The sequence below is a fragment of the Heterodontus francisci genome, chromosome 5 (genome assembly GCF_036365525.1).
Source record: "Heterodontus francisci isolate sHetFra1 chromosome 5, sHetFra1.hap1, whole genome shotgun sequence".
Taxonomy (NCBI): Eukaryota; Metazoa; Chordata; class Chondrichthyes; order Heterodontiformes; family Heterodontidae; genus Heterodontus; species Heterodontus francisci.
This window is the reverse complement of record NC_090375.1, coordinates 103,664,504-103,677,718: the sequence shown is the minus strand read 5'-3', so window position 1 is coordinate 103,677,718 and position 13,215 is coordinate 103,664,504. Positions and strand designations below refer to the sequence as shown.

Sequence of the window (13,215 nt, the reverse complement as noted above, 5' to 3'; positions counted from 1 at the left end):
AGCCAAATTGATTCATTAAGAAGAATTTGCAAGTTGTTAATTGCAGAAATTCATCGCTGGAGAAGGAAAGCAAAAATTTCAACTTCTGGATTAGACTACGGACTGGTATGCTGTTGAAGAACCTTTTTTCCCCATCGGACAATGTGAGGACTCCAAACAACCTTGGACTGTTCCACATCTGGCAGGAGCACAACTCTGCAAGGACTCTAATTTTTTCTATTTTAAATGTTGTTTATATCTTAGTAGTGTTTAAGAATTTAGTTTTTCTAATTAAACAGTTAATTTGTTGATTTAAAGACACCTGGTTTGGTTAGCCTCATTCAGGGGTTAATAGTTGGTACAATTTGGCTGGGTCTTTCTTAATTTTGGAAAGTTTAAAATGATATGTTAGGCGATCTGTGGGGGGATTCAATTAACAGTGCGTTTCTCCCACCACAATCAGAATGGTATATTTTTGATTGGGGACTTTGACTGGAGTGGTCAGTCGTAACAGTATGTCTGTGTGTATGAGGGTTAGGAAGAATAAGAAGTTTGAAAAGAATCCTTTCACATATAGAGTTATCTCATTATTGTTTAAGACTTAGTTTATTAATAAGTAGTTAATTTTGTAGTTGTTTAAAGAAACCTTGTTTGTTGTGATTTATTCTGGGGGACAAATTTTCCCGTAGGTGGGAAACTTTACGAATATGCTGCGAACTGTGAATTAGTGGGACTAAATTGACAGTGCATTACTCCCGCCTTGGTCATAACACTATGAGAAAAAGTTTGGACAGGCTGGGTTTGTTTCCTTTAGAACAGGAGGCTAAGGGGATATTTAATTGAGATGTATAAAATTATGAGAGGCCTAGGGAGATTGGATAGGAAGGACATATTTCCATTAACAGAGAGGTCAATAATCAGGGGCATAGATTTAAAATAATTGGTGCAGGCTTAGAGAGGAGTTGAGGAGGAACTTTTTCACCTAGAGGGTGGTGAGGGTCTGGAACGCATTGACTGAAAGCATGGTGTAGTGTTCAATGGTTTGATTGATCTGGGTTTTATTGTATTAGGCTGTCCACTGATTAGTGTTCACTGTGTTTGATTGTTTAAGCCTAGTGTTTGAAACTGAAACTAAAAGAGACAGGTTGGAAGGTTCCAGAAATACAAGTATGTTCTCATTGTACTGAGATCTTGTAAGTGCTGAGAATATTTTAAATATTTTAAAGGACCTTGGTGTGTTTGTCCATAGATCTCTGAAGGCAGAAGGGCAGGTTAATAGGGTGGTGAAAAAGGAATATGGGACACTTGCCTTTATCAATCGAGGCATAGATTACAAAAGCAGGGAGGTCATGTTGGAGTTGTACAGAACTTTGGTAAGGCCACAGATGGAGTACTGTGTGCAATTCTGGTCGCCACATTATAGGAAGGATGTGATTGCATTGGAGGGGGTGCAGAGGTGATTCACCAGGATGTTGCCTGGGATGGAACATTTAAGCTATGAGGAGAGGTTGGATAGGCTTGGATTGTTTTCGCTGGAGCAGAGAAGACTGAGGGGTGACCTGATCAAGGTGTACAAGATTATGAGGGGCATGGACAGGGTGGATAGGGAGCAGCTGTTCCCTTAGTTGAAAGGTCAGTTACAAGGGGACACAAGTTTAAGGTGAGGGGCAGGAGGTTTAAGGGGGATTTGAGGAAGAACTTTTTTACCCAGAGGGTGGTGACGGTCTGGACCTGCCTGGGAGGGTGTTGGAGGCAGGTTGCCTCACATCCTTTAAAAAGTACCTGGATGAGCACTTGGTACGTCATAACATTCAAGGCTATGGGCCAAGTGCTGGCAAATGGGATTAGGTAGACAGGTCAGGTGTTTTAATGCATCGGTGCAGACTCGATAGGCTGAAGGGCCTCTTCTGCACTGTATTATTCTGTGATTCTGTGATACTGTAAATGAATTAGTTGTTGATTTAGAACAAGTGTGATATTTGCATTGCTCTGAGATAAATCAGATATATAAAATATCCAGTAAAACCGGTGAAACATAACAAAAAGTGGCTACGAGGATGGCTCAGCAAAATTTAACTTTATCAGCTCCAGAACCATTTCTTTAATCACCAGGAAATTCTCCCTTGTGCTAGGAGTGATGGATTTCGAGGTTCAAGACCTACTGCTAATGGATGATAAATACCTGGTAGTTCAAGATAATAGGGTGAACAGGTGTTGGGTGTCAATTAGTTAATTGTATTCAAGTGTGTATATATAAAGAACAGCTAGCCAGCACTGGCTGTGGGTGCTGTCTGGCGAGCAGAAGTAAGCTCAGTGGCAAGCAATAAATAATCTCTACCAAAGCATCCTAGTCTCAGTGTCTTCTTTACAAACAAGCTTGGAAGTTTCTCTAACACAGCTGAGGGAGCATGTGCCAGCCGGGTCCCCTGACAATTGGAGGACTGCTGGGAACCAGGCACCTGCTCAGCCCTATGCTCGTGATGATCCTCCATTTGTTTCTATGAGAAGACTGCTGGATGTGCAGCAAAGCCATGTGGAAAATATGGCAAAGATGCCTGAGGTCATGTGTGGCTTTGCACGTGCCATGGAAGAGTCCATGCAAGCTATGTCGTCTATCATGTCCCGGGCATTTGAGCATATGGCTTCCTCAGTAGAGAATCTGGTGAACTCCATGGTGAGTCTGTTTGACCACATGAGCCATATGCGATCTGACCTGCACTTAAATCGCTGTAGCCGTGGGCTCCATGCAGCAGAGTCTAAGCAAGAGGGGGCCAGGAACCTAGACCTCCTGACGGGTGCTCCTTCCCCTCAGGGAGACAGGCAGGTGCCATTGTGCACACAGATGGAGGAGGAGCACATGCTAGCTGCCCCAGGGCCTTCCTCTCACGGCACCCCCAGGGTAAGCGGCATCTGATCTTCCCCCAACATTGACCCCCCTTACCTCCAGAAGGCAAGCACATGGGGAATACTCAAGAACCATTGCTGCAGAACCCCAGTAGGATGGAGCCATCAAGGCCCCATTCCTCCAGAGGATGCCCGCCACTGTCATCCACAGCAACAGGGTATCACACTGAGCAGACTGCCTCTACCTCAGCTGTAAACGTCAGGATACCACCTGGACGTAGTTGGAGAAAAAGGAAATTGAAAGAGTTTTGATCAGGAATGTGGAACGGGTTCTGTACAAATTGTCACGATTGAAATGATTTATTAATACATTTTTGCTTCATGCAAAATTTGATCTACTCTCAGTAATGTTTTGCTTGGTGACAGATGGATACAAAGAAGTTTTTGGAGGCCTATGGAAGGAATGCAATGATGTTTGCAAAGCATCTCAGGAAATGTCCAGTGTTCATATTTCATTGGAATTTGAGCTTTCACTCTTCAATGATGGATGTTTTCCTATTGATGATTAATAATTTTTTCCAATGCTGTCGCGCCTTACCTTTTTTTTCTATGGTCTTTACTTAATGTTGCTTGCAGTGGTGCGTAGTTGCATTCATTGTAGCCCATACATAATTTCAAATGCCAATCACACGAAAGTGTAACCATGTTTCGTTAGGATTACAGAGATGAATAAGACCTCATGTAAAAGGGAATTTCTGTGTGAATTGTTATATTACTCCCCCCAATGTTCCTTTATAATGTGGCTTATTGTCCATGGCCCTCATATCGATGACGGCATCATTGTCATTGTTGTCCTCCTCCTCACCCTCTTCATAGTCCTCCTCATCTAATTGCAAGGTTGTGCAAGGCACAGCAGACAGCCATTATTCATGACACTTTCTGTGGCGCAAACTGAAGACCCCACCAGACCAGTGAACGTAACGGAATCGCATTTTCAGTATGATAATGGTGTGTTCAATGATGGCTCTGGTGGATGCATGTGCAGAATTGTACCTCTCTTCAGCAGCGCTTTGGGGATGACATACTGGTGTCATCAACCGTGTACCTTGTTACCCGGGATCTATCCTTCCACTTTGGCTGGTTCCTCCCATTTAATGAGTTAAAGAGAGAAGAGCACAGTGCTGAGACTCAACTGCACAAATCCGACTGTTGCACGCCACGTTGAAACATTCGTAAACCGGGTGGCATAGGAATATTGCTCGACATTCACTTAATTTGGCAGGTAGGACTAAATCGTAACTATGTGTAGGGTAATGAGTATTCATGTTATTTAAATGAATGCAAAGCTGCAAATTGCCACCGCGCTGGGGGAACCCCAGAACGCCGCAAACCCACCACCGACTTAATGTCTCTAAAATATCCTGCCATCGAGATTCTGAAAAATACTTCCTGCCTAATTAAAGCACCCCGCATGCCACCAAATCCGCCGCAACAGACAGCATAAAATTCCACTCATTGTATTTACCTCTCAATGGTTGTCGGTCTGGACGAACAGCTGCCAGTTCTGTCACAGTTTCAGTTCCACGTTCTTCGAACAACCAACAACGTGCGGTGTTAAATCCCAGTTCCTGTTTTGTTTTAAGGTTCTTCATACGTAACTGGGATAATGCAGATTTATTGTACATGTTTAGGTTTGTGGCCAGATATAGTTAAATAACACATTTTTTTCTTTTAAGTTAAAAAAATATATTTTTCCAAGAAGTTGCTTCAACATTTTCTCTTAAATCTCTTACCTTAAAGAGTCTTATCCCCTTATTCAGGTAAGGGTTTAGTAACACAAAGGAAACTTTCTTTATTTCACCAATCCCTTCAAGGCTTACCTATAAAAGGCATTAAAGCACACAATGTTCCAGTGTCAATAAGACAAATCTACCAAGCAGTAATCACCAACAAATTGAATTATTTTCAGCAGAAAGTTAAAAGTACTAGAATGCAGCACAGGTTTCTTACAGAAAGACTGATTATGCAAATCTACGAAAGAACAATCCTCGTAGAAAATGGTGGAGACAGTTGCAAGAAACATAATGGTTAACATTTCAAACATTGGTTTTTGGAAGTGGGAATATTCAGAAAGTGGGCAATTAAGCTGCTATTCCATTCCTCTTTAACACATGTCTATACATCTATAACTTTTGTACAGCTTTTGTACAATTTCACGAACAGAGGCATGAGTCCATTTAGTAAAATAAAACGTACTTGTATTTGTATACTTCCTTTAACATTGAAGCACAATAAATTGTTTTGGTGTGCAGTAATTCTTTACATAGGCAAATGTAATAACTGTTTGTACCATAAAGTCCCACAAAAATGACATTATTTTGTGGCAATAGTTTGATGATGTTAACTGAGACTCAAGACAACTCTCTGCCCATCTTCCAATATTCATCAACATAGTTTAATGTCTCATCCAAAACACAACGGGCTGGATTTTGTTCTCCCCCAGGCGTCGGGGTCTGTGGTAGGGGGGGGCCTGAAGATGCCTCCAGGGGAGGGCTGCCATGCACCACGACGCCACAGGGCCCGGCCCAACATTACCAGCAGCGACGAGGCCTTGTGGCAGACCCTGCTGCTCGGCAATGGGACCCCCATTTGAATATTTAAATAAATTAAAATCAATGAATTAATGATACGTCGCTGCCTGATGTCCGGTTGCGATCTTCGCCCGGGGAAATGAGGCACACACTGGCGGGGAGGGGGGAGGAGGTAAGTTTATCAGTGTGGTGGGGTGGGGGGGGGAACGGGGTCAAATTAAACATCATGGGTGTAGGGGAGGTAGAAAGAGTTGGAGTTTAAAATTTGTGCAGTTTCGGGGGGAAAGGTCAGATGGACAAGGTTAAGTGTTTTGGGGGGTAAAGGGCAAAATTAATTTTCTTGTTATCGGTAGGGGGTGAGGTAGGGAAAAAGAAATGTCTTTATTTTTATTTATGTTAATTTTAAATATTTAAATTTCCCGGTAGGGCTCAAAGCCCTTTAAAAATGGCGTCAGTGCCCGCATGGAAGATAGCGGCCGCTCTGCAACATGCAGCCCGCACGGACGGGCCGCCATTATTCTCGCCTATCAGCAGCGGGCACAGAAGATTCAGCCCAACATTTCTAACAATGCTATACTTGCTCGGTACTGTTCTGGAGTGTTAGCCTAAACTGCAAAATCAAACTTAGTTATAGAGATTGAACCCAGATCCTCATTCCAATGTAGAGGTAAAAGTGTGACCAGCTGAGCCAAGTAGAATGCTCCTCAATTCAATTGATTTAATTCAATGCTGAAATCAGAAGGATGTACTTCAGTTATAATTTTTCTGCCCTTGTGGGGATCACAAAGTAGCTGTGCTAGAAATAGCTTAATAGTGGCATACAACTGTAGTTAATCCATTATTAGTTTGGCATGTGGTGTTTGGCAAGAAGCCACCTTGAGCAAGTAGCCAAACACCATTTTGGCTTTACACTAATTTCAGCATAACTCCAACCGATGCAAACTCAACATTTCAAATCGTAAATACATTATCTTTAAAATTCCATGATGGAGCTAATGACTGTTTTTAAGCTGTTTTTAATCATTACAAATTTCTCCGGTCAATAGTTGTGCACAGAAATTTATTTCTACAAGATGTAGCAGCAGTGTGAGCAGGATAGCATAAATTAATGATGCCAGTTTATAGCGCTCTCAAAATTAAAATTCCATTTGGGGCCAAAGCAGAATTTGAATGATCATAGAATCGTTACAATGCAGAAGGAGGCCATTCAGCCCATCGTGTCTGCACCGGCTCTCTGAAAGAGCAACTCCTCAGTTTCATTCCCCTGCCTTCTCCCCATAGCCCTGCACATTCTTCCTTTTCATAAAACTGTCCAATTCCCTTTTGAATGCTTCAATTGTACCTGCCTCCACCACGTTCTCAGGCAGTGCATTCCAAACCTTAACCACTGGCTGCGTGAACAAGTTTTTCCTCATGTCACTTTTGCTTCTCTTACCAAATACTTTAAATCTGTGCCCTCTCATTCTCGATCCTTTCATGAGTGGGAACAGTTTCTCTCTATCTACCCTATTCAGACCCCTCATGATTTTGAATACCTCTATCAAATCGCCTCTCAGCCTTAGTCATAGTTATAGAGTTATACAGCATAGAAACAGGCCCTTCAGCCCATCATGTCTGTGCCAGCCTAACTATTCTAATCCCATTTTCCAGCACTTGCCCCGTATCCTTGTATGCTATGGCGTTTCAAGTTCCTGCCTCTAGGAACCCCTTCAGGCAGTGTGTTCCAGATTCTAACCACCTTCTGGGTGAAAATTCTTTTCCTCAAATCCCCTCTAAACCTCCTGCCCCTTACCTTAAATCTATGCCCCCCAGTTATTGACCCCTCCGCTGAGGGAAAAAAGTTTCTTCCTATCTAACCTATCAATGCCCCTCATAATTTTGTACACCTCAATCAGATCCCCCCTCAGTCTTCTCTGCTCTAAGAAAAATAACCCTAGCCTGTCCAGTCTCTCTTCATAGCTGAAATGTTCCAGCCCAGGCAGAATCCTGGTGAATCTCCTCTGCACCCTCTCCAGTGCAATCACATTGTTCTCTTCTCCAAGGAAAACAGTCCTGACTTCTCCAATCCATCTTCATATCCTCACCCCTGGAACCATTCTTGTGAATCTTTTCTGTACTGTCTCCAACACCCTCACGTCTTTCCTCAAGTGCTGCGCCCAGAATTGGACACAATTTTCCAGCTGAGGCCGAACTAATGACGCTAGTGACCTGAAATGTTAACTCTGCTTCTCTCGCCACAGATGCTGCCAAACCTGCTGAGTATTTCCAGCATTTCTTGTTTTTATTTCAACATAACTTACTTGCTCTTGTACTCTATGTCCCTATTAATAAAGCCCACGATACTTGTATGCTTTATTAACTGCTCTCTCAACCTGTCCTGCCACCTTCAATGACTTATGCACATATACGCCCAGGTCCCTCTGCTCCTGCACCCCCTTTAGAATTGTGCCCTTAATTCTATACTGCCTCTCCATGTTCTTCCTACCAAAATGAATCACTTCACATTTCGCTGCATTGAACTTCATTTGTCAACTATCTGCCCATTCCACCAACTTGTCTATGTCCTTTTGAAGTTCTAACTATCCTCCTCACAGTTCACAAGTTCACAGCTTCCAAGTTTTGTTTCATCTGCAAACTTTGAAATTGTGCCCTGTACACCAAGGTCTAGGTCATTAATATATATCAGGAAAAACAAGGGTTCCAACACTGATCCCTGTGGAACTCCATGACAAACCAGCCTGAAAAACATCCATTAACCACTACTCTTTGTTTCCTGCTCATTTTGTATCAATGTTGCTACCGCCCCTTTTATTCCATGAGCAACAAGTTTGCTCACAAGTCTGTTGTGTGGCACTGTATCAAACGCCTTTTGAAAGTCCATGTACACCACATCAACAGCATTGCCCTCATCAATCCTCTCTGTTACCTCCTCAATAAACTCCAGCAAGTTAGTTAAACATGCTTTTTCCTTAAGAAATCCATGCTGGCTTTCCATAATTAACTCACATTTGTCCATGAGAAGTTTTCCTACTGCCAAAGTTAAGCTGACTGGCCTGTCATTGCCGGGCTTATCGTTACACCCTTTTTTGAACAAGGGTGTAACGGTTTGCAATTCTCCAGTCCTCTGGCACCACCCTCGAGTCTGAAGAAGACCGAAAAATTATGGCCAGTGCCTCTGTGATTTCCACCCTCACTTCCCTCAGTATCCTTGGATGCATCTCATCCAACCATGGTGCTTTATCCACTTTTAAGTATGGACAGCCTCTCTAATACTTCCTCTTTATCAGTTTTAAACCCCTCTAGAGTCTGACTTATCTCCTCTTTCAACATTGCCTGGGTTGCATCTTCTTCCTTGGTAAAGATAGATGCAAAGTATTCATTTAATATCTCAGCTATGCCCTCTGCTTCCATGTGTAAATCCGCTTTCTGGTCTCTAATCAGCCCCACTCCTCCTTTTACCACCCTTTTACTATTTATATGTCTATAGAAAACTTTGGGATTTCCTTTAATGCTAGCTGCCAGTCTCTTTTCATGCTCTCTCTTTGCTTCTCTTATTTACTTTTTCCCTTCCCCTCTGAACCTTCTATATTCAGCCTAATTTTCAATAGTATTTTCTACCTGGCATCTGTCATAAGCACACTTTTTCTTCTTTATCTTAATCTCTACCTCTTTTGTCATCCAGGGAGCTCTGGATATGTTTGCCTTACTTTTCTCCTTTGAGGAAACATACCTTGACTGTGCCTGAACTATTTCTTCTTTGAAGGTAGCCCATTGTTCATCTACCAGTTTTCCTGCCAGCCTTTGACTCCAATTTATTTGCCCCAGCTCCATTCTTACCCCATTGAAGTTGGCCTTCCCCAGTTAATTATTCTTACCCTGGATTGCTCTTTGTCCTTTTCCATTGTCAGTGTAAACCTTATGATACAATGATCACACTCCCCTAATTGCTCTCCTACTGATACTTGATCCACTCGTCCCAACTCATTCCCAAGAACCAGGACTAGCAGTGCCTCTTTTCTCGTTGGACTGGCAATATACTGTTGTAGAAAATTTTGCTGAACACACTCTAGGAACTCTTGCCCCTCACTGCTCTTTACACTACTATTATCCCAGTCTATGTTTGGATAATTGAAGTCCCCCATTATAACTACCCTATAATTTTTGCACCTTTCTGTAATTTCATAGCAAATTTGTTCCTCTATGTCCATCCCACTAGCTGGTGGCCTATAGACAACACCGAGCAATGCAATCACACCTTTTTTGTTCCTTAGCTTTAGCCAAATTGATTCTGTCCTCGACCCCTATGGGATATCCTTGTTTTCCTACATTGTCTCTCCATGTTCTTCCTACCAAAATGAATCACTTCACATTTCTTTGCATTGAACTTCATCTGCCACCTGTCTGCCAATTTCAACAATTTGTCTATGTCCTTTTGAAGTTCGACACCATCCTCCTCACAGTTCACAATGCTTCCAAGTTTCATATCATCTGCAAAATTTGAAATTGTGCCCTGTACACCAAGGTCTAGGTCATTAATATATATCAGGAAAAGCAAGGGTCCAACACTGATCCCTGGGGAACTCCACAACAAACCTTCCTCCAGCCCGAAATATATCCATTAACCACTATTCTTTGTTTCCTGTCACTCAGCCTGATATTGGGATTAAGAGCCTGAAAATGGGTGGGAACCTGGTTCCGCAAGAATTCTGCCCAGCTTTTAAGCTGCAACCTTTTTTTATGGGTGTGAAGTGGGCTGTTGGGCCCACATATGCACTCCCTATGTCTGGGGAGTTTCCATGATACAATGGAAATTCTATCTTTCTAGCCCTTAAAAAGCCTCAACAGAACTCTTGCCAGTTGAGAGATGATTGACTGGAGTTAATGACTGAGGAAAATCAGGCGCAGGGGGAAATCACACACCTATACTGGAGTCTGTCTGACTTTGCAACATTTATTTCAATGGCTAAAAATGGGGTAGATTCCATTATGGGTATAAGAACATAAGAAATAGGAGGAGGAGTAGGCCATTCAGCCCCTCAAGCCTGCCCTGCCATTCAATAAGATCATGGCTCATCTGTCCCAGGCCTCAACTTCTCTTTTGGGCCTGCTCCGCATAACGCATGCAATCTCCAGCACCCAGTTTTGCTCTTTACACTTTAGCCAGGTGATTCTTTATATTCAAGTGCTAAGAGGAAAATCTGCCCTCCTGAATTTGGAAACAACTGCAAATTTGCACAATGACTACTGACAATTAAAATTGGATCTATTCATGATTCTGCAAGGATAAGTGAGCATGTTGAAGATAAGGTTTGTAACTGTTTGCATTAAGTCTGAAAACAAAATTCAATGATAGAACAAGCTGGATGAGCAGAATTATCTTTTTGTATTCCAACATTCTTCTATCTCCTTAAAAGAATATGCTCATATACAATTTATCGCATCCTTATGGTATGATAGATAAACCACCTGAGTACTTTTAGAACTGCAGCCAGAAATCACAGAGCCTAATCAATTGGAGGGCACATAACAGAACAAACTGCTATTTTGGTAGCTGGTGACTTGTAAATTCTAGGGTTAACTGTCATAATTATAAGAAATTCTGGTAGTTTCTCTTTTAAATTGTGACTGAAGGCTCAGTCCACTGAGTGAAGTTCTTTCAGAATAGTTTGGCACCATAAAAAAGACCATCACCTTTGTCCATATCCAGTTTCTTTGAGTTCTTAACCATTAGACTTAGTTATTATAGATTTTCTTCATAATTCTTTAGTTCTGCAAAAACCTGAGACAGATTTTTTAATGAATCCCAAACATTTTGTCATTTGGATTAAATTAACCAATACATGTTGATTGTTAGGGGTCTGCAAAGACCTTTCAATTAAGGCATGATGGCTTGTCATGTACCTCACAAAAACTAACATATGTAACGAAAGACCTTTTTTATTTGTCTTTGCAGCACCTCCATGATGCTATGCTTGCCCTGCCATTTTATACCCAACAGAGGTAATAGCAGAGCTGTTAACATTGAACAAATTCAAAACATAAAAGAGTTCAAATTCCTCAAGCCTGGCTTTTCCTCAGAACATGTAGTAATACAGGACTAAGGGTCTACCCAGATTTGACCCATCCAAAATTCCAAGGGAGGAGTTATATACAAAAAGGGGGAAGGCAGCCAGAGCATGCTGGTGCTGTCTGTGTGGCCACCCCATGGAGAAGACAAGAATATCAGTTTGACACTTTGGGTGGAATCTTATGAGTGCCGCGACTTTTCAGACAGTTTCCCACGCAATTTTATATTTAGTTTAGCCATGCGGCGATGGGCACAGGAAACACGTGGGATCATGCAGCGGGGGCGGCCTTTCGTTGGTGGAACCCACCATCACTGCCCCAAGCACCATGATCGCCACAGATACAAAACGTTCTGTGCTTGCAGCCTCTAGGAGAAGCAGCCTTCCCTTCAGGTAAGTATCTTCAGAATAAATTAGTTGAAGCTTTCACTTAAATCAAAATGTTTTTGCCTCCCTTATTTTGTGAAACTCACCAACAACTTCATATCATTTATTTTCCCTACAGCCAAAGTAAATGACATGGCAACCAGCAGGCAGCGTCCCACCCCACGGTTCAATGATGACTCTCTGAAGGTTCTCCTCCAGGGCGTCAGGGGAAGGTAGGGGTTCCTTTTCCCTGCAAATGGAATGCAAAGACCCTCTCGCCTCACCAAGGGGGGCTGGATGAAGGTAGCGGAGGGGGTCTCGTACTGTGGGGTAACTCTTAGAACATGGGTGCCATGCCGCAAGCGAATCAATGGCTTACTCAGATCAGTGTGGGTAAGTGGTCCTGGCGAGGCTGCTCCATTGATTTCTTCCATGGCTAGGTGTCTTTAAGACAGAGGGTACACAAGGAATGCAGTCAAATGCATGAGCAGCCTTGGTGCCATCTACTAAATCATGAAGATTGGCATTGTTTATGTGATTGGATGTATCCTGCGAAAGCCAGTACAGAATGAATTATGTTGCTGTATGTATGTAATGGTTGTGATGCATTATTTGCCATGTCATTAAATCTGCACTGCCAGTTGCAAGATAAACGAACCCACAACCAGCGTGTGTGCTAAGATAGGAAGGAGGGGTCCCTGACATATGGCTGCTGAGCACGACTGAGGAGGAGGCCTCTGTGATCACAAGAGGTGAGGGAGGCAGGGTGAGCGGAGATGGCAAGGCAGGAGCCACAAGGCTTAAGGATTAAGTATCATCCCTGCTCTTGCAGTCATATGTGTAAACTGAAGGAAATTGTGTGAACTTATGTGAAGCACATGCTTAAAGTGCCTCTGTTTGTGTCTCCACTGCAGGTGCCTGCACTCGAGTCGCAGAATGCTGCACGGCCCAATAATTCTCTTCTGGAGAGGAAGAAAAAGACAATGCCAGAGCGGGTGCACTGTCACCTGCCTCTTCTTCCACTTCTGCTAGCACAGATACATCCTCATGGTCCGCGGGGGGCTTAAGATTAGAATCTGGGTTACAAGCCGGTGGTCATGACATAGGCAGCAGCTGAGGGAGCATGTGTCAGCTGGGTCCCCTGACAATTGGAGGACTGCTGGGGACCAGGCCCCTGCTCAGCCCCACGTTCATGACGATCCTCTGTTTGTTGCTACGAGAAGTCTGCTGGATGTGCAGCAAAGCCATATGGAAAATATGTCGGAGATGCCTGAGGTCATGCATGGTTTTGCATATGCCATGGAGGAGTCCATGCAAGTCATGTTGTCTGCCATCTCCCATTTGAGTGTATGGCTTCCTCAATAGAGAGT

The 13,215-nt window shown here is 43.0% G+C and overlaps 1 protein-coding gene across 1 annotated transcript in view; it reads right to left on the bottom strand.

Annotated features, from left to right (window-relative positions):
- Positions 1 to 13,215, bottom strand: part of LOC137370267 (lipoxygenase homology domain-containing protein 1-like) — a 64,534-nt gene that overhangs the window by 32,631 nt on the left and 18,688 nt on the right. The window contains exons 4-5 of the mRNA XM_068032647.1: positions 4,617 to 4,703; positions 4,349 to 4,481 (exon numbers count right to left, since the gene is read on the bottom strand). Coding sequence (XP_067888748.1) covers positions 4,349 to 4,481; positions 4,617 to 4,703 — 220 coding nt within the window. The remainder of the gene's footprint in view (positions 1 to 4,348; positions 4,482 to 4,616; positions 4,704 to 13,215) is intronic.